Source organism: Alosa sapidissima, chromosome 9 (genome assembly GCF_018492685.1).
Source record: "Alosa sapidissima isolate fAloSap1 chromosome 9, fAloSap1.pri, whole genome shotgun sequence".
In the NCBI taxonomy this organism is placed as follows: domain Eukaryota; kingdom Metazoa; phylum Chordata; class Actinopteri; order Clupeiformes; family Clupeidae; genus Alosa; species Alosa sapidissima.
In genome coordinates this window covers 928,156-952,720 of record NC_055965.1, presented here as the reverse complement: position 1 = coordinate 952,720, position 24,565 = coordinate 928,156, and the positions used below count along the sequence as shown (strand labels likewise).

General features: G+C 41.5%; 1 protein-coding gene across 4 annotated transcripts in view; it reads right to left on the bottom strand.

Moving 5' to 3' along the window:
• Positions 1-24,565, bottom strand: part of LOC121718135 (atlastin-2-like) — a 45,925-nt gene that overhangs the window by 5,597 nt on the left and 15,763 nt on the right. For 2 of the 4 annotated variants that reach the window (XM_042102977.1, XM_042102980.1), the window contains exons 7-12: positions 18,669-18,761; positions 18,446-18,584; positions 17,102-17,229; positions 16,960-17,016; positions 16,454-16,525; positions 9,537-10,894 (exon numbers count right to left, since the gene is read on the bottom strand). In XM_042102977.1, the coding sequence (XP_041958911.1) occupies positions 10,259-10,894; positions 16,454-16,525; positions 16,960-17,016; positions 17,102-17,229; positions 18,446-18,584; positions 18,669-18,761 (1,125 nt within the window). In that variant the 3' untranslated portion in view covers positions 9,537-10,258. Of the gene's footprint in view, positions 1-9,487; positions 9,503-9,536; positions 10,895-16,453; positions 16,526-16,959; positions 17,017-17,101; positions 17,230-18,445; positions 18,585-18,668; positions 18,762-24,565 lie in introns of those variants that run through there. The other 2 variants (XM_042102978.1, XM_042102979.1) reach the window with 2 other exon arrangements.

Below are 24,565 nucleotides of genomic sequence, written 5' to 3'. Positions count from 1 at the left end.
AATACTATACATTATTAACTAAATACACTTTATATGAATTTCAAAATATATGAAATAGAAACATATGACAAGCCATCATTTTTCGTGTGTTTGTGTGTGTGTAGAGTAGTGTTTCCCAAACGTTTTTTCTGGGGACCCACTTTTTTAAAAATGACAGACTATCGTGACCCAATTCACTTCAGATCTAAAATGCAACCACCAATATTGCCCAAAACGTCAATGTTTTAGGCCACAGGTTCTCAAACTTTTCTATAACCATGCCATATCTAAGTGGTTGGATAGATATCTAGCGCCTACTAGGTCTGGCCCACTACTATTAGGGTTTGGTGATGTACTGACTCCTCAGTTTTCCCACAATTCTGCAATCTCAATTACACTCACAAAATGACTAGCCTACCGAAAAGATCAATTTTAATGTACATCCAAGAGTTTGGGGATATTCTGGCATGCTACGCAGTCATCACTCTTCAGCATAAGCTGCTCCTGTGTTTCTAAAGATAGATGTTGTTGTAGCCTATGTTGCGTTGCAGACAAATGGATCCATAACACTGTGGACAATTCCGATGTAACAGCAAATAACTGAAGTCGTTATATTGTAGCCTATTTACTGCTGTTGTGTTTATGTTGCAAGAATATGAAAGGAATAAATATCAGATCAAGAGGCTTTTGCGAATTAGCCGAAAGATGATCGATAATGCGCCATACTGGAGCCTAGTAGGCTGAAGTTCGCGAGATGGTTTAAATGTCTAATGCACTGTTGTCCGAAATAAGAAGGAATGTGAGGAGACTGCTATTCATTTTAGAGCCTATCTACAATTGAAACTGCTGGTATCTGCAGCCTATGACGCAATGTAATAACCTTATGTCCTGGTCTATGGATGTTTTTTACAATTTAAAATTATACTTTTTAGATTTTAACAGGCCAAGTTGAAGAGCTGTTGTCCGTTATTGTTCATGCAAATATAGGCTGATTCATGTCCCCTTGCATTTTGCAAGGTCCATGGTAGGCGCCCGACAGAGATATTGTTTCATTTTGCGAGTGAGATATCCACGCTCTGGCGTCCCCTCTACGAAGTTTTCGCCCCCCCCTGTTGCTATTCTAAATGCAAAAAGGAGTTAGGGAGGGAGTTATGACAAAACCTTGACTGTTAACAAACTAGATCTAGACCCTAATAGAAAACTGTTAGCTTTCCTAAGCTATATAAGGTACAAGCTAGGCCCATTACACAACATAAGTTGTCACTAGGCTATGCTGACGACCCAAATAAAATCTCCTGCGACCCAGTTTTTGGGAACCTATGGTGTAGAGAGCCAAGGAGAATCTAGGATGGACACTGGTGTGAATGATCAGTATATTCAGTATTACTGATGACTTCAAGGTGGTGGAGACCCCCAAATCAAATAAATGTTTTAAAAAGTATTGAAGAAGTATCGAAAGCGCAATTCTTGACTTGGTATCGAAACATACATTTTGGTATCGTGACAATACTAGTCCCCGGAGCCACTTGGGGTTAAGTACCTTGCTCAAGGGTACAGTGGTAGAAGTTGGTTGAATCCACAGGTCTCAGGTTACTGCACGCTAGCCCAGCTCCTTAACCACTAAACTACCACTGCACCGCGGTTTAATGAATGTTACACCTAAAACATACCCATGATTAAGAAACATAACAACCACCCCTTTGGAACCATGCGCCAAATGTCTCATCATTTATTCCTTCATCAAAATATCAAAAGAGGACTGGAAATGCGCTTAAACTATACAGTACGCTTCAGAACATAGGAACAGACCGTCAAATAGGGCCCATTGTCCGTTTAGTTGCAGAACATAAAAAAACAGTAGTAAGTGATCCGTCTTTACACCATTTCTGTAGCCTAGTTCAAGTTCCAGCTTCTGTATTACATTTACATTTATTCATTTAGCATACGTTTCTATCCAAAGCGACTTACATAGGTCAATTATATTACAAGGGTCATTGTCCCAGGAGCAACTTGGGGGTTAAGTGCCTTGCTCAAGGGCACAACGGTGGAAGCCAGGAATTGAACCCACAACTTTTCAGGCTACTACATCCTAGCCCAGCTCCTTAACCACTATGCTAACACCACTGTTTTAAACTAAGCTAAAGCCTTCCGGAACTCGCAACGTGAAAGAGAACACAGGAGAACAGCTACCCTGCACGCTAGCCCTACATGTGATGCACCACTTGGAAGTAGGTTCTAACCAAGATGAATGTGTGCGTGTGTGTCAACTTGGCAGAAGCAACAGACCGGTCGACATCCCTGCAGCATCCTCATACTACCTGCCCAGTGTCCTGATAACCCTATGGCCAGCCCAAGCATTGATTTCTTGTAGTTCAGGCTTTGTTTTTGGTTTGATGGTGGAATCCAAAACCAAAACTCATAATCCACAAACGGTCATGGTGGCAACACAAGGGGCACCAGGCCTCAGCTCTCGCAGAGCCTGCCAAAACTAATTGAGCTCCTTCTTTTTTCAAGACAGGTGCACCTTTTAACTAGTTAGCCAATGGTAGTGGCATGGCTAGTGACCTAACCCATCTTAACAGTATTTAAACTGCCAATAGATCTCTGAAGTTCACCAACAAAAAGCACCCAAACAGGGGCGGAGTGGCAATCGGGACGGTCGGAAGTTTTCCCGGTCGGCCGGCCCATAGAGCTTTTACCGCGGCCGTGAGTCGTACATGAGAAATGCATTTCGAATTTTCTGCGAAAATCTCTGAGATCTACTTCACAATTTGGAGAAGTCCAACCAATATTTATACCACTAGCTCAATTTCTATGTCATTCATGGTTACCCTGCACACTCATCTCTCCCATGCTGATTTTTGTGTAGGCCTTCATGTTTATCTTAATTCATTTTTGTCTTATTCAGGTGTTACAGAACTTTCATGGTCACAAAAAAAAGACAATTTAATTTGTTTGTTTGTTCTTAAATTAACGCAGGCCTAGGCTAGAATGGAGCAAAGCCTCCTGGGAATGGGGAATGTGTTTCTGGTTTATCGAATGAACCGATTGCAGGTCAAGTCTATTTACAGAAATGTAGGGGGATAAATGAGCGGCCCCTCGTCTAATGGCATGACCCTACAAGTGATCAAGTTTGAGGAAAACTACTAGGATTTTTGACAGTCGACGTATTTGCGTGGTTGCTTGCTGTTATACACATGGATGGAAGGCAGAGAGAAAGGTTAGCGGAGCTAAAGCATTGACGTTACTGCTAGGCAGAAACTAGCAGAAGCTAGTCTTAGATAGATAGATAGATACTTTATTGATCCCCAGGGGAAATTCAAGGTCTCAGCATACAGACAACACAAACACATTCTTCAACAGCAGAAAGAGTAATTAAAGTATATAATATAAAAACACCACTAAACAATAAGGACAGTAGGAGATAAAGAATATGCTAAATATACTAAAATACAAATTATACTAACTAACACTTAATCTAAATCAATTCTAAAAACAGTATCCACATAGTGGTGATTAATCAATCAGAGGCGCTTGCAATGACTGAGGCAGGGACTGAGCCTGTGATTCTCTGTGCATAGTAAGGTAAGGTAAGGTAAGGTGCTCTGTGTGAATGAGTGTCATGGTGATAGTGCAATGGTGATAGTGCAAATGAGTAAGTTTAACAGTGCAACAATGCAGAAATAAAGTAAAGTAAAGTCTATATATCTATATATTTAACTATTTTAAGAAAAGGTATAAGTGTGGCCACAGTTCGGCTGTGGCATGGAGGGAGGGGTTATGCATATGTGCCAATATAGCACGCAAACAGTGAGGCAGAAAGACAGTGGTAAAAGTGGCTAGTGGACAGACAGTATCCAAACATGGAGGGGGTGAAGAGGCAGACAGACTATGCAGAGAAGTCTATCTCTCCTCTTCCCATTGAACAGTTCAATGGCCCTGGGGACAAATGACTTTCTCAGTCTGTCTGTTGTGCAAGGCAGTGAGCGAACTCTCCAGCTGATCAGACTCTTCTGCTTAACAATAGTGCTGTGGAGTGGGTGACACTCATTGTCCAAGATGTTTGTTCAGGGTCCTTTTGTCAGATAGTGAAGTGATGCACTCCAGTTCAGCTCCCACTACAGAGCCAGCTTTCCTTACCAGCCTGTCAATTCGCCCCGCATCCTTCTTCCTTGTGCTTCCTCCCCAACATACTACTGCATAGAAGAGGACGCTGGCAACAACAGACTGGTAGAACATCCTGAGGAGCTTGCTGCACACATTGAAGGACCGCAGCCTCCTCAGGAAGTACAGCCTGCTCTGCCCTTTCTTGTAGAGTGCATCAGTGTTGGCTGACCAGTCCAGTTTATTGTCCAGGTGGAGACCCAGATACTTGTAGGTGCTAACCACCTCCACATTGACCCCATCAATGTGGACTGGTAGCAGAGTGGGCTTAGACCTGCGGAAATCCACCACCATCTCCTTGGTCTTTGAAGTGTTAAATTGAAGATGATTGAGTTTGCACCATTGCACAAAGTCCTCCACCAGGCTCCTGTATTCCTCCTCCTGCCCGTTCCTGATACACCCCACAATTGCAGTATCATCAGAAAACTTCTGCAAGTGGCATGACTCGGTGTTGTAGCAGAAGTCAGATGTGTACAGGGTGAACAGAAACTGGAGAGAGCACAGTTCCCTGTGGCACTCCGGTGCTGCTGATCACAGTGTCAGAGAGACAGTTCTTCAGTCTGACGAACTGTGGTCGCTCGGTCAGGTAATCTGTAATCCAGGTTACCAGGTGAGCGTCCACACCCATCTGCAAGAGCTTGTCTCCCAATCTGAGGGGCTGGATGGTGTTAAAAACACTTGAGAAATCAAAGAACATGATTCTCACAGCACTTTTCCCCTTGTCTAGGTGAGAATGTGTCCTGTGTAGAAGATAAGTGATGGCATCGTCCACGCCCACTTTCTCCTGGTATGCAAACTGTAACGGGTCTCGTGCATGGCGTACCTGGGGTCTGAGCATACCTAAGACCAATCGCTCCATTGCCTTCATCACATGTGATGTAAGAGCGACAGGTCTGTAGTCATTAAGCTCACTAGGGTGTGGCTTCTTAGGGACAGGAGTAAGACATGATGTCTTCCACAGTGTTGGAACTTGTCCAAGGCGTAGGCTCAAATTGAAGATGTGCTTCAGTGGCTCCTCCAGTTCAGCAGCACAGGCCTTGAGTAGCCATGGACAGTCTGTCAGGCCCCGCTGCTTTATTGCTGCGCAATTTCTTTAGTTGGACTGTCACTTGATCTGTTGTAATGGTGAGGGGTGTAGGGGTAGTCTTATGTTGATATGTAGCCTAGGCCTAGCCTATGACTAATTAATGGGCCACTTAGGCTGATAAATGGTTTGTGGAACTCGTTGGAACTGTCTATATGTAAGCCTATATAGGCCTACTTTAATCGTTCTCTACAAACCTATTCAAAGTGCCTGGTTTTTCAATTATTTAATTACCTGTGTTATTAGGTTGACATTGTCTGTAGGCTAGGCATTTTTTTTTATTTATACAGGCAACTATTGGAGTGCTATGATACCCAAGCATATGTCCTTGCATGATGCTTGAAATTTCCATCCACCCACAAAGCTGTTATACTGCACTTAAATATCTAGTTCCTTACACATTTATTGAAAGTGCCTGGTTTGTGGTTGATTGGCTTGTTGTATTGCATTAGCACAATCCATAGTTCCTTTCTCCAAATGTAGCCTATACGTAGCCTATTAGTATTTTAAATTGACATAGGGGTGTGTTGGGAGGGGGGAGGGGGGGCCAGAGCCGTCAGAATTTTCCCGGTGGATTTTAGTGCCCCACTCCACCCCTGCACCCAAAGCTGCCATCTTTGCCAAAATAAGGAGATCTATGTGTTGGTCGAAGCTAACTACCTATTGCAAGTTGCACTGCAAGTTAGATCTAGGGTAGCAAAAATCAAAGTTCACTGTCTTAACGTACCAAAGATCACAGAACCCACTTAAAGGCAGATGACAAAAGTGTGTAGGGCAAAGCATCTGCATTTCAGATTTCTTCGTCCCCGCGAGAGTGTAAAAGGTGTGATAATCACAGGCCCTCTGGGATGCTCTTTTTAATAACATAATAACCATGTTATTTTCAAATAGGAAAAATTGCAAGATAACGGATCTCCTTATATGAGCAAAGACGACAGCATTTTTGTAGGCGAACTTCAGGGGTCTATAGAAACAGATTCTTTTTGATGGTGTTTCCTGCTTCATGTTTCACTTTTTAGCAGACAATTATGGGTGATGGTATCTCCTTATCATTTTAAGTCAATGGAGAGCTAGTATATTTTTCTTGTAATTTCATCTTCGGTTTTGAGGCATTGCTCTTCATCTGTCTATATCTTAAACCATCATTGGCTATAGCTCCTTGTAGCATGCTTTCTAGATATCTGGAAGAATCTAAAATGCTAGATATCCAGTCTTACTCTTGACACAGCATTGACTGCCTTTGATGGTACAACCTGAATTCTGAAAAAAGATGGGACGCTTTATATGTGAATAAAAAGAATGCTATGATTTACAAATCATGACGACCCTATATTTAACTGAGAATAGTTCAAAGACAACATATCTGCTGAAGGAGAAAAATGTTGTTTTGAAAAAATATGTTTTGAATTGTATGCCAGCAACACGTCTCAAAAAAGTTGGGATGGGCATTTTTACCACTGTGTTGCTTTAGCTCTTCAATTAACAACATTCTGTAAATGTTTAAGAACTGAGGAGACCAGTTGATAGAGTTTTGAAAATGAAATGTGGTCTCATTCCTGCCTGATTTAGGATTTCATTTGGGGTCTTCTTAATCATGATGCACCCAATTTGACAGGTCTGGATTGCAGACAAGCCATTTTAGCACCTGGACTCTTCCCTTTTAGGAGAAATACGGTTTAAATATGTGCAGAATTAATTTTGGCATTGTTTTCCTATAATAGTCAACGTCTTCTCTGAAATTACATGGTTTGGATAACAGTATGTGTTGCTCAAAACCTGTGTACATAATTCAGAATTGATTGTGACTTGCCAGATGTGCAAAATACCCATGCCATAAGCACTAACACACCTACACACAGTCATGGAGGCTGGGTTTTGAACTGAGCACTATAACAAGTTGGATACATTGGATAGTTGAATTGTCCCTCTCCTCTTTAGCCCAGGAGTCCATGATTTCCAAAAAGAATTGCACATTTTGATTGGTCTACCCATAGGACTCGAAGTTTTCCAGAGCCCATACAATGATTGCCTTTACAGAAAAAGGTCTCTGGATTCTCTGAATATGTTAATAATAATATGGAATGTACATGATAATCTTTAAATCCTTCATTATTCTTCTTTGTTTCATCATCAGGGATGCAAACAGAGGTATGGTCAAAAAGGAGTGAGATTATCGAAGCCCACGCCCCCACAGTAAATATCATTTATATTACATTTTGCCACCACCTCTGCCATCCAGGGCTCACCCTATTCACACAAAAATGTTCTTTATATGAAAATACACTGTCCCAGTTCCTTGGCAGTGATGCAAACACATGTGAGGTGAAAAAAGAGACAAAAAAGCATGACCAACCAACCCCCCACCCCCCTCGTAAAAACCCCCAAAACAAAACAGTCTAAGATAGTTCCAGAAATGTATCTTTATGGATATATAAAACCATTATCATTGTTATGGTCTTGTTGTTGCACAATTGAAAATAAAGCAGTAAGTGAAAACATGCACATCGGTGGACTGCTTTACTAATGCAAAATTGCAAACTATTACAATGATTTCATTGCATTACTCAGCATGGTTGCACAGTGCTTGCATGAGAAATACTTCCCAAAAACCTTTCCTAATTGTAAGGATGCCATATAGGGGTGTAAATCACAAGTTTAATCACAATTCGATACAATATTGATTCTTTAAGCCAATGATTGGATTATTTTCGATCCTTCAAAATTTTTAGCAATTCCATGTGTTACTGGGGTCTGTTGTTCATAGGAAATGATAGATTTTGATTAATTTTCATGGATTCAAAAATGCCAAATATTATAGGCTTAATTATAGGCCAAATACTGAACATTGACTGTGGAATCAGGTAACACACTTTTTTTTCTCTTTTCCTCCCCTAAAACCTCCTGTCACTTGCCAGATGCTTTTGAATTGAACATGGTTTAACTCATATGTTGCAGTCGAAGTGAAAGGAAACTAGCCTATTTGGAATATTCTGTAGGCCTGCTGTTCCTTTTATGAGAGCAATTTAACTGACTGAACAAGTTTTCATCAGGCTATTGAATGCTTTATATGTGAATGCTATATACTTAATTTACCATTAGCTAGATTAGAATGGTTCTATACGCAGTGGTCATATAAATGCAGTGTTTTTTTAGTAGGCTATTCAAAGCATTTCATGTTCGTCACTCGTGGTGTAGGCCTATGTCTTGAGTGATCGCTGTCCCTTTAAATGTCTGGGACTTTAAATTAGGCCTACGTTTTGACTCTGTGCTGTTTTTGTTGATTAACGGCGCCGTCTTTCATTCAGTTTTCCTACCGTTTTAATTAATGACACACGCAATTCCGTGGTTGAAGTAAGGAATAGTTTTTACCCGTATTCTTGCAATTCCCACATAACATTAAATACTAGGCCTAGGTCACTGACAGGAATAATTTTATTATTGTACGGTTCCGGATGATCAGTCAGATAGCAGCGTGTTGCGTGTTAAAACTTCCACCTGAAGTAGCTATACTGCGGAGGTAAGAGCGCGAACTGAGAGAGTTGCCTCCTAACGGAGCCTATATTGTCTTAGCTGCTATCAGAACGATAGACTACAGCTCCTTTGCTACATGATCAAAGATGAGTGGAGGTTATCAGAAGCACATTAACCCAATATATATGAGAAACGCTCTGGTTCCTCTTGTAGCCTGCGGTAGATGACGTGAAAAAAGCTAGAGTCGCCGGAAAGCATCCTTGATGATCAGCCCCCCCCCCCCATTAAAAAAAAAACTCTTCGGATCTGCACGATTCACACAAGTCACCCAAACTGACGTGAAAAAAGCGGGAGGCGCCGAAACGCGCCGTGTTTGCATCCCTGATCATTTGCGCACACACATGTTTACACAGAGTGATAAATACCTCCACATCTTTACTTCTGAGAGACTCATATAAAGCACAGCTTAAAGCAACACTATGGAGTTTTTCAACCTTTATAATATCGTACATCGACTTACAACAGGTTGAATGACACGTATGCCATAGCCTGACGGGGTCTGTATCGCTTTTACTGGCACTACGGAACTTCTGGGTGCGGGTAAGTAACCCGAGCACAAAAAGAACTACAAAATTCGACTGCTTTACGGCATACCTCATATAAAAATCAGAGCTGAAATCCTTTAGTCTTAACTTAGCCTTACACGCACGGGAGAATACGGCCCTGTGTGAATAATGAATGAATAAATGAATGAATGAACCCTTCAACCCATAGACATCAACAGCTCACCTTTCTAGGAGTCCTCTGAGTAGCACAAAGATGAGAAGGAAAAAAAGAATAAAGATGGGAAATTTATTGAGTTAACAATCTAAAGGCCAGTGTCCATTGACAACGTCATTTGGTTGAATGCATCTAACTTTCTGATACATCCAGCCACAATGTTGCTGTCAAAATGGTGAAAACAAGACATTTAACAATACTGACATCTTATAATTATCATACAAAAATGTCAGTCAGATATATTTTTTTTTCACTTTTGAGATATGCATGCCTATTCCATTATGACTTGTCTATCTCTATGTCTTTGAAAATTGACTATGAAAATTGCTGCATAAACCAATATTTCATGGGTACCATTCCTCTTATTTCTGAACAAACCCTTATTTTTGCTGGAAATTGGCATAGTGGTGTAGGTTCATCTGTAAATTTCTTAAATTTCTGTAAATTATTATTTTATCCACCACTGATGTCTGTCATTAATGGAAATATTTTTTCCAAAAATGAGAAAAAATTATATTCTAAATCACACTTACAATTTCAAGACTCTGTAGAAATCTAGTCCACTAGTATAGGAATACACTAGACATTTGGAGATGGTAAGTTGTCTTTTTCAAAAGCTAGAAACTCTGAAAAGTTGACCTAAATGTAGGTTTACCCATGTTTTGACTCCCTTGGTAAAGCAGCATGAAGTGCAAGCCAAATGGGCTGTCAGTGGGTTTTGTTCTGTTAAAAATAACAAAGTTCTAAATTCTAGTGTCTTTCTTGGCATGTCCTACGTGGTCAATGGACATTGACCTGAAGAGCTAGAAGAGGAAGACAAGGCAAAAATGATTTTGAGTTTGTTAGACTCAAAATCAGCCCTCTATAATTCCACCGTGTACAAAGATAGACTTTGGCCAAAGTCAGACCCATCAAGACAAAAAGAGTGGACAGAGAGAAAGTCAAGATTAAACAGAAAGCTATAAGAATCTTTAAAACACTTACCTGTTCCCACAACAGCTCTGCCACCTGGTCAATCATGCTGCCCACTTCTCTGAACTCGCCAGAGTACTTGATGTATGCCCAGGTGCACAGACACACCAGTGCTATACCCATGATGAAATTACAAATTGTGGCTACAGAGTTTATGCCAAGAAAACCGGTCAACATGGATGCAACATACATGGAAAACATCACTGCAAATAATGTGGCTGGTGTACGGGCAGCATAAAAAATGTTTTTTCCATCGTTGTGCTTGACGAAATTGGCATAGGCCTCATCCAGCTCAGCCTCAAGCTGCTCCTGATATCGCCGGCAGAAATCCTCCCCACCCATTTTTTTGACTGACCGGAACTGCTGCACTGAGTCCTGCTTGTACTTGGCATGCCTGTGCTCCAGGTCTGTGGGAGCAATGTAGGGCTTGTCACCACCACATACCTGTGAAAAATAAATGAATGTCATTTATTAAAAGATGCTCAGATTCTTAAAAATTGCCTTCACTCTAAAGTCAGGTAAACTCTTGATACAAGCCATGGGCATCTACTGTAATGCCGTTCTGACGGGCCGCCCAGTCTGCACCATTAAACCCTTTCAGAATTATCCAGAACGCTGCGGCACGCCTCGTCTTAAATCAACCCAGAAGGGCACGTCACCCCGCTGCTAATCAAGCTCCAGTGGCTACCTGTAACCGACCCCATTAAATTAAAATTGCTTATGCTTGTCTGCACGGTACTTTACTGTATCTTGATTGTTGTAAGCCACTTTGGATAAAAGCATCAGCTAAATGACTAAATGTCAATGTAATGTAAAATGTGGCGTGTTTGTTTGTATTAGTCTAATATGTAGATTCTACTGTTTTTGTTTGTCTTCATTTGTCTTCTTTCTTGATTTAACTATACTATTTTAGCTTGTTTTTGCTTTTTGCTCATTTGTATATAGCTTTTCTACTTATTTGTGTCATCTTCACTAATATGAATAAAACCTGAAGACATGTCTTTGATAGGGCCCAGTCAGATGCTCCCCGCCACACCAGCCTAAGGATAAGCCCAGAAATCTTTATACAATTATTATTGTCATTATTATTATGCTATTGTTGTTGTTATAATTAGTAAAGCGGTCGATGTTTTCCAAGGAAACATTGTTCACAAAAACTTGCATATCAGCAACTTTTTGAAAACATATCAGAGGACTGGTTCAGTAAAGTAAAATTGCCAATTCAATAATAACAGCTTCAGTGTGTTACTAAGTATGGTTGCATGACAAAACAGCAGCAATTATATGGGTGCAGACTTCAACCATTGTTTTGGGAAGTTTTCCTCATGCAAGCATCATACTGGTAGGCACATGGTGAAAATATTTACATGCTTTTTATAAAATACTGTTTGAATGTCAGAACACAATGAGGAGCAGATAGGCATAAATAACTGATCTGGATATATTTATTAAACAGGAAGATTATGTTATATTCAAATCTGACTAATAATGCTCAATTCTATACAGTGCATTATCCCGTCTCCATGTTCTTTTTATGCACAGTTGCAGGAATCCACTTTGTTGTATTGAATATTGTTACCTCTTCGCCTACCAACCAGTGTTTCCCCTAGAAATGTATCCAGCAGCGGTGCTGTTAATCATAGGAAGCTAAAGCTGACAGATTGAGAGTTACACATATGGACAGGATTATTCATGTTTTCTTTCACCTTTTTGATTTACATTATTAGTAATTATTACACAGCTCTTCACAAGGCAAGTAGAACGCTCCATTGACTTGAATGGGCTTTCCCAAAGTTCTACGGTGAAATATTTTCATGTAATTACCGCTGCAAACATATAACTAGATGTACCGCATAGCGGTACAAAATACGACCGCCGCTCAGTCCTGTACATCCATTCCACGAAAATAATTCATATTAATGAATTTGTCTCCATCTTCTACTCCATCCCCCACTCTTGAAACTTTTGTGTATGCTTGTTTGGAATGTGTGTTTGCGGGCCGCACACAAAGTAGCCTACTGGCGCTGCAAAGGTGAATAGATTTGCAGCACTTGCCAAAAAATTTGTAGCATTGTTATAAAACCTTTAAAATATCTAAACAATCACAAGTAGGGCAGTTCATCACAGTCCATCCATTGCAACTGGACTGATGAAAGGTACACCTGTAGGCTACATTGTATTTGGGAAAAGCAGAAGGTAGCAGCATAATGTATTTATTTATTTATTTTTTATATTTAACCCTGTCAGTTCCATGCCGTTTTCAACAGTTATCAAGAAGAGAGGTCATGGATTTTTGTGAATGTTTCTTCTTCTACATATTCATAAGTTTAGTCATCTAGTTCATATGATATTCAGCTTTATTGTCAATGCACAAATTAAATACCAGTAGTCTAAAACAAAATGCCGTTTTACCCAGTGGTGCAAATAACTGACATGTCCAAAAGGGCCTTCATGAAATGCGTTGCGAGACTGTTCATAGACATTTTAACAGGCCAAGTTGAAGAGCTACTGTCCGTTATTGTTTGTGCAAATAATATGCTGATTTATGTCCCCTTGCATTTTGCAACTATGAGGTCCATGGTTAATCTGGCTTTCGCCAGACCAAGCTCAATCTTTTGACGCAATCCTTTGATTTTCACCCAGCCTAGTCCATGGTAGGCGCCCGATAGAAATATTGTTTAATTTTGCGATTGAGATATCCACGCACTGGCGCCCCCCCTGCGACGTGTTCGCCCCCCGGTTTCATAATTAAAGCGTTATCATTGTTTAGATACTTTACACACACGTGTTTTTCAATCGCATAGACGACAACTACCAAGCTGGAATCAAAGCACATCGACTCCCCTCTCACACCCTAAACACGCACTTCGAACAAACAAAAAGCGCCTCAGTCTCACGGTATGGCCATAGGCAAAACTGTATCTGACCGGTGTAACATTGGTACTAAATAAATCATCCATCGCAAAGAATGATTTTTGTAGCACGTGCAACAAATATGTGTAGGTACAGCCCTGCCCTGAATACATCTCAACGTGCGCTCTAAAACATCTGGTTTAAATGTAGCCTACATTAGGCTGCCGCATTTTGGAGATGTACATCATGGGTGCGTTAATAAATCTACATTGCGGCGAGTTGACACAAAATTATTCACTTTGACGAATTTATGTAGTTTCAGTTAGCCTACTTTACTTAAAGCCATGCTCTTCCTTACTTGAATCACCTTTGAAAATAGAGGATTGAAGTAGCCTATATGGGTGTTTGGGAATGAACATTGACTCAGATGCTTTTTGAGACTTAAGCAGAAATGTGCCATGTGTTTAGGATGCATCATAGACAGGTTATCTTTCAGGTAGCCTATATATTTTCCATTAGAAAACCATCATGTAGCAGCTAACTCACTTAGCTCCTGTTAGTAGCCTAGGTTATGGTCATAAGCAAATGAGATGACCGTCGAAAGATACAATTAGTGCTGTTATCAATTTGCTTGGTAGCCTATAAACGCATTTATGGTTTTCTACAAATACATCAATAATCAAATCGGCCTCCATCACTCAACCATGCTAACGGTAACATTAACATTATTTTACCTGCTATTGATAGGATTAACATAGCCTACCAGCAGTAAAAAAACAAGCATGTCCAATAAACACTCTCAGATTTATTTTGGCTTCAAGAGGAAATGGGAATTACATGTCATGCAGAAATCATCGTACCCTTATTAGACGTTCTCTGCGGTAAACTACTGTACAGTCTTGTCCTTGTAGGAAGCGTAGTGTCTTTCCAACCCACTTTAGATTAACTTCCAACAAAATGACGTCTCACTGCAACGATGCGCCATCTAGTGGAAAAAACGACTACGTGACGCCAATACTGGAAATGCAGCCAAATTATTATTATTATGATGAATATTTGGTTTTCCTTTAATCCTACTGAATTTGTAATTATGCATCGGCCGTTCTAATTGCCAATACTAATGGTATACGTTCCTGTGTGTGTGTGTGTGCGTGTGTATGTGTGCACCGCCATCTACAGGCCAATGAGTGTACAGTCACTAAATGTACACACAACTTTTTTTAGACCCCCCCCCATGGATGAAATTCTACGAAACTTGGCATACCCCCAGAGAATGCCAGGTTAATCATACACATAAAATTGGGTGCAGTTCTGAACATCTTAACTGAAGAGAGGGGCGATTAAAGCAGAATGATATTGCATTTCCATTTTTTACCGGGGGGGTGCAAATCACAAATGAGTGATTATGGGCAAGGGTTGATGTGGGCCCTTGAGACCAACATAACATAAAAATGTCTTCATCCTCGGTGCCACGGTTCAGGTAGTTATTTAGGAAAAACTGCATTTTTTGGGTTTCGGGGGGCCCAGCGCAGAGGGGGAGTGGCCCCCGGGGACCAAACGAATGTTTTCCGTAAAAGTCTAGTGGGGCTACATACCCACCAAATTTCATGTGCCCCGGTGGTTCGGTGTCCCGGGTATCGTTGACCAAAAATTCAGAAAGTAGATGACTGGGGGGAAAAAAAACAAAAAAAAAAAACTGACAATCCCTATATGACCGCTTCGCTAGCGGCGGTCATAATTACCGCTGTCAATGGCAACGGAGTTTGTGCTTCTACTTCAGGTATTACATATCACTACGCAAGAACTGGAACTTCATTGAAAAGTAAAAGCAGACGGTTGATCAGCTGTGTTCTAAAGAATGTTTGATTCAAGTTCAACGTGTGTTGTTGCGAACTATGTTTCTCAGCAAATGCCACGATGAACGGTAACAAATAGGTTAGGCTATGTAGGCTAAAGTCATATCGTGGGAAGTTTATTATTTCGTTTTGGCAAGTAGCCGTGTAATAAGCGGGATAATGTATAGAACGCCGGTCATTATTGGGAAAATAAGTCCCTTCAGGGCGGAGCAAGATCCGGTTCGCTCTGTCGGGACTTTTCCCAATAATGACCGGCGTTCTATACATTATCCCTTACTTATTACTTACATTATTATTAGAAATTTAAATGAAACAAAAATGAAATGACAACGCACAACACAGAAATTATTATTTACAATTAATTACAAAAAAATAAAGCTTAATCATTGGCCTCATCTCACCTGTGAGCTAAACTATTACTATTTAGAATGTATAAACTTCTCTTTCATGTCATTACACTATATTTTTGCTGTCCAAGTCAAATTGATTGCCTGACACTTTAAGGCCGTGGCGACCAGTGAGGCTTGATAGCGTTGTTGTGCATTGTGTTTTCCATGTCATTTGTTAAAATAAATGCTTAAAAGCCTAACAACTCGAAGAAAATCTATCTTGGATTATAGGAGAACTTAACCATGAACTCAAACAAATGTGATTTCCTGTGAAATCCCTGACTGCGCCTTCAATGTTAGCCTACTATTATTTGTTGACATCAAACCTGGAGAGCAACGAACGGCAGCTGTTCCCGAAGTTCACTTGTTTTTCTTTTTTTAATTAGGCGACTGTTTTTGCAGCTGATGAATACATAGTTGGGGAAACACTGCCAACATTATCTGTGCAGCTTGAGTCGGCTCAGTTTCTTGCATGCACAGAGCAATTTCACCCAGATTTATGCCTCTATATTTGATGACACTAAATCAGCAAGTATTTCAAGATCGGGGAAATTTTTGTTTACTTTTCCTATTAGGCCACGATCCCATGATCAGTTGTTCCACAAATTACCAAACGGGTGACAGAAACACAAGGAATAATTTAACTCTGAGGCTCCACAGACCAGTCTCTTCATCATGGACTGGCCCACAGTTTGAGAAACACTGGGCTACTCCATCACAAAGTCATTGTAAAAGGCCAACTGACTTGAGAGGTTCTTTCAGGAAGGTTCTTTAAGAAAGATCCTGACATTCACCTTAGTACAGACAAGCCAACTAGTGGATAGATGTTTTTGCCCCTAGCTGTGTGGTGTGCTAATAGTTAATAATCACAATCAGTGCAGATAACGCTGGTTTTGCCATCTCACCTGCTCCATATTTTTGTTGTATGTGTCCTTGGCTCCAGCAATAGCTGCAAGATTGTTTGCTTCAGCTGTTGCCTATGTGTAAAGCGACACACCACAAAAGTATTGTCATAACATCTTGCCATATAACTCCAAAATATGAATACAAAATATTCAACCCTCCAGGGCAAAACGTGAATTGGGTGAATTTTTCAAAACGTACTTATGGTGTTCATTAAAAATAAATTAATTCATTAAAGGCAATAAAAAAAAAAGTCTTTCCAATGATGCAACTCAATGAAAGTACATTTTGAAAGGCATAAGCTATGAATTTTTGAAAAATTAGTTTAAACTATTGAAATGTGGATGCAACACTATCAAATGATGCTGAAATCTACATTAGTACATTTTAGCATAGACAATGTATTTCTCCATGTACCTCAACTTGTGACTTCCGACTGGTTTTGCCTTGGTGGGTCAGATAAACAATATACAAAAATATCACTGATAACAGACATGTTCAAACCAACCTGTAACATTGACTTAGGATGTGGCAGTTCTTCTCCTTGGTATATCTTCATATAAGCCTTATGAAAGTAAATATATGTACATATTGATGACAAACATGATGGCAAACATGATCTGAAAGAAATTCGGAAAAAGACCACTCACTTTAAAATATTGTACAAGATCTCTACAAGTGACTTTGGATCCACTGATCTCCTTCTCAACAAGGTTTTCAGGGGCCAGTAGTAATGGAACAAGGTTGATCAGCTCCTTTTTAAACTCGTGATCAATATCTGTTGGGAATGGAGAAAACTAAGTGATGCGGTCATGATCTAATGCCCCCACAAAACAGTAAAAACCTCACATTAGGACACTTGATCACATCAATAGAAACACATTTGCATGGTATATGCATGAAAGTATACACTTGGACTATCTAATCCCAGTCAGTGTGGCTTTCTGATAATATTCATAAAATAGGAATGGACCTTACAGTTGCTACAGCTGAGAAAATGGCAAAAATCCAGAGACGACAACAATCGATAACTAGAAGTCTCTGCTATATGCTTTTTCTCCAACAGCAACAGCTGCAAACAATGCATTCTACCAAGAAAAGATAAACAGTGGCTCAAACTTTTCTATTTTTTAAAAATCCTTCGTCCTTCACAATCTGTAACTTCCCTTTCTGCAGATTACTTTGTAATATTTTCAACAGAAAAAAATCAGCAGCCATTAGTGCTCAAGCCTCAGGGGGCTTACACATAGGAAGCAACATGTGCTACACTCGCCGGTAGGTTGCCTTGGGTTGAGCAAATGGCCCAAAGATTTGTGTTGTGTTTGCTGCAATGCAGTGAACTTTGACCACAGCATGCGCAAGAGCAGCTAAGTAGCAAGCTGCCGCTTGTGCTGCACTTTACTCGGCTTTTTTCCCCATTGAAATGGAAGTTGAAACATTCCATCACTCGCTCTGCAGTTGAACATTAGGTAGATGGCTGCTGTAGCTGGCGAACAACCTTGCAGGCATGTATCAGGCCTATTTCTTAAAGAAATAAATTTACAAAAGATTCTCCCGCGAAAGGTCTACAAAATGTAAAAGAACATTCATGGAGTGGTCTGAACTATTCTACTTTTGGGCAGCCGTGGCCTACTGGTTAGCGCTTCGGACTTGTAACCGGAGGGTTACCGTTTCGAACCCCGACCAGTAGGCACGGCTGAAGTGCCCTTGAGCAAGGCAACTAACCCCTCACTGCTCCCCGAGCGCCGCTGTTGTTGCAGGCAGCTCACTGCGCCGGGATTAGTGTGTGCTTCACCTCACTGTGTGTTCACTGTGTGCCGAGTGTGTTTTACTAATTCACGGATTAGGATAAATGCAGAATATATTATATCCTATATACTTATATACTATACTATACTATACTGAGAGGAATAAAAACTTGTTACAGGTTATCACCATTTTCAATTGTTGACACATATTAATTGTTATAAAACACAGGGGCAGGGTAGAACTACCATTGAGTCTGCCATCAAAGTTGGGGTTTGTGGCAACTTTGAGGCCTGGGTGAGGCAGTAGGAAGCAGCTGATGTTTGAGAAGCAGGAGTGTATGTGTTTCCTGACATTCTGCAGCTCTTCATGCTGGTTTTGTTTCACCTGGTAGACATCAAGAGGAGATTTTACTCAACATATTAACTTGAATAAAAAAACAATTGAATAAGGTGCTTAATATTATGCTACCTGAAGCCTTTTCTCTAGAAATGTCTTTCCTCCCTCAAGGCCATAAGCATGTTCATAGGGGTAACTCCAGTCTCTTATGAGGAACACTAGGGACTGTCGAAAGAAAAAGGGTGTTATTGTAACATATCAAGATATTGTAGATAGTTACCAACTATTACATAGTTGTTTTTGTGTACCATTAGAAAGATGGAGAGATATGACCCTGCACCAAGGGTTGGGAAGGTTACATTTAACCTGTTGAGGAGTGAATTCTTTAAGACAATGCCATTCCCCAGAGAGTGAATTATTTTCCTGGCTCCTTCTAGAATTCTAAGTGAACGTTCTATAGTTTCAGTGTTCTTAAAATTCACCCTTCGCTAAGCCACACCCGAAAACCGCCACAGGCCAATCGTGGCTTAGCAACCAGTCACTAGGCACGGGAGGTCTGACAAGCTTTTCGAGTTTTGCCATGTTAACCTGTGGAGACTGAAGGCCTGTGGGTCATGAAGGGCACTTATTTGGATGTCTGGTGCCCTAACCCACGTAAAGACACAGTAAAATAATATGTTACACTATAGAAACATGATATAATTGGGAACACATATTGTTCTAACTATAAAAATGGCATATTGCATGATATTTCCATAACCGCGAGATACACGCTTCACGATAACGGCAAGAAGTTGTTAAACAGACGTTCACCAAGATGTATAGCCCATCAGAAATCTATTAAAAATAACACCTATTTGAAGTACCATTCATGATATGTTGTCAAATATTGAAGTTGTGGGAAGTACATAGCTTAAATGGTATGTTTCTTTCGTCCCCCATGCCTGTTCCATTCATTCTGGCCAGGAGAGTCGAATGAAACAAAACGCACATTCGACTTCTGCTTAAATAACTCATGAAAGATTTTGTTTAGAGATGAAATTCCAACTGTATTTGACAGAGGACAGATGTACAGTGGGCATCACTTTCAAATGGCCACTTCAGTCGCGCATTACGAGGCGTGAAGCTGCGTGAAGCTTTAGTAGCACTTTCAGCCACTGTGCGTCGCTCTGCCACTGTACATCGCTCTGCCTGCCGCCCCTTCTGAAAAAGCTTGATTTACCTCGATTTAGGCTACTTGGGTATGGCTTAAGGCTTGACTACACGGTGGTAACGGAAATCGAAATTTGCTGTCTACATTATTAGACAGCAACCCAGTGTTGGGTTAACGCAACTACGCAAATCAAAACAGTGATGTGATAATTGAGCCAGTAGAGAAATAACTGTTCAGAATTCATCTGTAGCCTTGGGTAGGCTTCTGCGACGTTTTTAACAGGCTACGCTATAGAGGCTTAGACAACTATGACCCACGTTTTGGTTTCGTAAATTAATTTGCCCTACTTCTTGACTGCAATGTAGTCAATTGACTGCTTGACATGTCATTTTTATTTTTCTGTACAATAAACAAATACATCTGCTTTATGCCGCAGAATTACGCACTTGGCCAGCCTATAGAACAGGCACATTTTGGAGAGAATAGAGAATGTACGCACGGAAGAATCTGTAGGCTATTTGTGGCTGGTTACCAGCAAACAATGTTTAATGCATTAACTCAAGACATCAAACATTTTCTAAACAACACATTACATTACATTACATTACATTACATTACATTACATTTGGCTGACGCTTTTTAACCAAAGCGACTAACAACATGGTAAACAGTAAGTTTTAGAGCAATTCTCACAATTTTAGGACAGTTTAAAAAAACACATTAGAGTACAGTAAGAATAAGTGCGTCGGTGAGTGCTGTATTTTAACAGTTACTTGTTAGTTTAAAACGGCTGGTGAGTGCTAGGATCAGTAAGACTTGTTGTAAGTGTTGCTATGAGAGTAGATGTTCTCTAAAGAGCTGGGTCTTCAGGAGTTTTTTGAACGTGGAAAAGGATGTCCCTGCCCTTGTAGGAACTGGCAGTGTGTTCCACCAACGAGGAACAACAGATGAGAAAAGTTTGGATTGGCTTGAGCGTACCGGTGGTAGAGCTAGACGTCGTTCGTCAGAGGAGCGCAGCGGTCTGGAGGTAGTGTAAGTCTGTATGAGGGCATTCAAGTAGGTGGGAGCAGAACCGGAGACTACTTTGTAGGCAAGCGTTAGAGACTTGAATTTGATGCGGGCCGCCATAGGTAGCCAATGTAGCTGGATGAGTAGCGGGGTAACATGTGCCCTTTTGGGTTGGTTGTAGACCAGGCGCGCCGCCGCGTTCTGGATCATCTGAAGTGGTTTCACTGCGCAGGCTGGGAGACCTGTCAGGAGGGCATTGCAGTAGTCGAGTCGTGAGATGACTATTGCCTGAACCAGAAGTTGGGTAGCATCTTGAGTCAAGTAAGTCCTGATTTTCCGTATGTTGTAGAGTGCGAAACGGCATGACCGGGCGACTGAGGCAACATGATCTGAGAAGTTTAGTTGGTTGTCGAGAACAACTCCTAGATTTCTTGCAGTCCTGGTCGGTGAAACAGACAGGGAGTCAAATTTGATGTTGATGTCGTGGTGTATGGTAGGTTTAGCTGGGATGACCAGCAGTTCAGTCTTTGAGAGGTTCAGCTGGAGGTGGTGTGCCTTCATCCATGTAGCTATGTCTGAAAGGCAATCCGAGATCCGTGCTGAAACCAGGGGGTCGTCAGGTGGAAAGGACAGATAGAGCTGTGTGTCGTCTGCATAGCAGTGGTATGAGAAGCCGTGCGAACGGATAATCTGTCCCAAGGAGGTGGTGTAGATAGCAAAGAGGAGGGGGCCCAGCACTGAGCCCTGGGGGACCCCTGTGGTGAGATGGTGAGGTGCAGATAGCTGACCAAGCCATGATACGTTAAACGAGCGTCCTGTGAGGTAGGATTCAAACCAGGAGAGAGCAGCTCCGGAGATTCCCATGTCAGCGAGTATAGAGAGAAGGATACGGTGATTAACCGTGTCAAAGGCAGCCGATAAGTCAAGCAGAATGAGTACTGATGACCGAGCGGTCGCCCTGGCTTCTTTTAAGGCTTCTGTTACAGACAGCAGAGCCGTTTCGGTAGAGTGGCCGCTTTTGAACCCAGACTGATTTGGATCCAGAAGGTTGTTCTGTGAAAGGAAGTCAGAGACCTGTTTGGAGACTGCTCGTTCAATGCCTTTGGATAGGAAAGGCAGTAGTGAGACAGGGCGGTAGTTCTCGACTTGAGCAGGGTTGAGAGAAGCTTTCTTAAGTAACGGTGTTACCCGGGCCATTTTGAACGCTGTTGGAAATGTGCCGGAGGTTAGCGAGGCATTGATCACATGTGTGATAGCTGGAGCGATGGTCGGGCTGATGGACTGAAGTAGGCTCGTAGGTATAGGGTCCAGCGAGCATGTGGTAGGACGGCTGCATGTCAGGAGTCTGGACACTTCACTCTCGGAGAGAGGCGTGAATGCTGAAAAAGATGTTCCAGCAGTCCCTAGAGGTTGTAGGAGTGCGGTATCTGAGTCAGATGCGTTGAGTGGGCATGTAGAGAATTGACTGCTGATTGCCGCCACTTTGTTTGTAAAAAATGAGGCGAGGGTATCTGCAGTAAGGCTGGATGGAGGAGGAGGCAGCTGAGGGTTGAGTAGCGATTTGAAGGTTGAGAAAAGTTTTCGAGTGTCTGTAGCGCTGTTGATTTTGTCATTGTAGAAAGCAGTCTTAGCAGCAGTGATGCTGGCTGAGAAGGAGGTCAGGAGTGTCTGGTAGTTTTTGAGGTCGTCAGCTAGTTTGGATTTGTGCCATTTCCTCTCCGCGGCTCTGAGTTTGGTGCGCTGCGATCGGAGGGTATCATTTAGCCATGGATGAGAATGTTTGGATCGAGCTGGCCTTGTGGTAAGAGGGCACAGCTCGTCTAGACACGAGGTCAGTGTGGAGCAGAGCGAGTCAGTGGCTTCATTGACCTCCAGAGAGGAGAAGGTGTTGAGTGGAGGTAGACCGGAGGCAACCACAGAGGAGAAGTGCGTTGGAGACAGACAACACAAACAGAAAGGATGCAGCAGGCAGGAAATGTAGAAGAGTCATTTCCAGTGGAAGAACAAAATGCTGAATGAAGCCCAAAGATATGAAGGCATATCTGGCAAGTTGTTATTTTTTGAAGACGTACAGTACATGGTTGGGCTATAGGCCTAGTTTGCAAGAAGGAGACATAAAGCGTGAGCATGCCACAGCTGTGGTAGCAGGGGGTAGGAGGATTACTGTTAGCGCAGGATTTATATAAAATTCTTCAACAGAAGGCCTGCCTCGAATGCAGGCTTGCCCAAAAAAAAGGCCTGTGGTTTGCGCAGCCTACAGTAAGTAGGTCTTATTGAGTTAGGAGTCCTCTAGACTTCTTTTAAGCTGTCTCAGAGGTGGAAAGTTGCGTTCGTTGGGGGCAGGGCCGGATTAACAATTCATAGACCCTTGGGAACAAATGTCTGATGGCCCCCCCTGCCCCCCAGCCAACGTGAATCGGGCAGTCAGTTAATAGGCCTATCATGAAGATTTGTATTGCCATTTAAGGCACGAGCGCATCTGTGAGGCCAAGCCTCACCAAGTAGCCCGTTTGTTTACAACTAACATTACATTTAATTAAACTGCTTATAGGCTATACCGAAATAGTTTCATCATTTGCGAACATGAATATCTGTGTGGGGTGAATTAGGAAATGCCTTAAGGCTGAAAGCTGCTTGGGATCCCCCCTGTCAAGCAATAACCATACAAAAAGTTAAAAACAGATGACCTGATGCCCGTCACTGACATAATGCGCAAATAATATAGCCTAGATATTCCAATATATTCGAATACATGTGTTTATTTTAGAGGGGATATTCGAACGTCATTTTTGAGCAATTTTGACAGCCCTAGTCCACTGTAGGCTACGCCAATCGTCTATTAATACCTTCAACCAAACCCCGGTGAGTGGGGGTCGCTATAATGCGTGTGAAATAGTACCATTGAGTAGCCTATGCGAAATAGCCTTAAAATCGTTCCGGTGTTGTGTGCCTTCTGGTTTCTCCACCTACTGGTTTCCTTGCGCGTGCATGCGCTGCAGCAGTTGTCAGACATTCACAAACAAGTTCTTTTAGGCGGTTTGAAGACGCTTTTCATACGCCATGAGCGCTCGGCTACATTACAGCCACTCGGACAAAAGACATGTAAAAAATATATGTTTTGAAAACTAGCATTAAACTGGATTCGATCCCGCAAAAGCAACACACGCGTGACTCTCTCCATCCTGATTCCCTACTCTTTGAGCTAACTAATATGTTACGCGAATCAATTAACTATTGTAGGCTACCATTAATTAATAAAGTAGGCAACACCCAGGTAACATGTTGTCCAGGCTATTTGAAACAAGGGGTTGCCTCTCATCTACAACAACTCAGCACTGTGCACAGTAGGCCTATGCTACTCTTTGTGGTTGATCAACTAAATATAAAAGATGTATTTGGTGATGACGTTATTGTAGGCCTAGTAGACCTAAATTCTGAGAAATTAAATGGTACGAGAAACGATCTACATAGCGCACCAGACCGCGATGTCTTCAAGGGTCAATAAACACTCTTAATTTTCGAATGTCTTTGTCAGGGAACATCTGACTTTTAAAAACCATAGGCCTGGTAGTCGTTCAGACAAGGAGTTATAAGATAAAAGCAATACCATTTGTGTCACCTAATGCAGTTCAGTGAATTAGCAAGATAACATCAGAAGCCAACAATCATAAAGCACAGTGATACTAGATTTGCGTGAGTTCTTTCTATCTGCTTTACTTTTGTGAGTTGCGACCACCTAGGCTATGTTATAGATGTTCTATGAGGTACCAGTGTTTAGCTGTGTCACAAAACAATAAGCTTTGTCAGACTACTTTTAAAATGATATTCAGGGCTATATACATTTTAAACATTCGGGGCTGAAGACCAG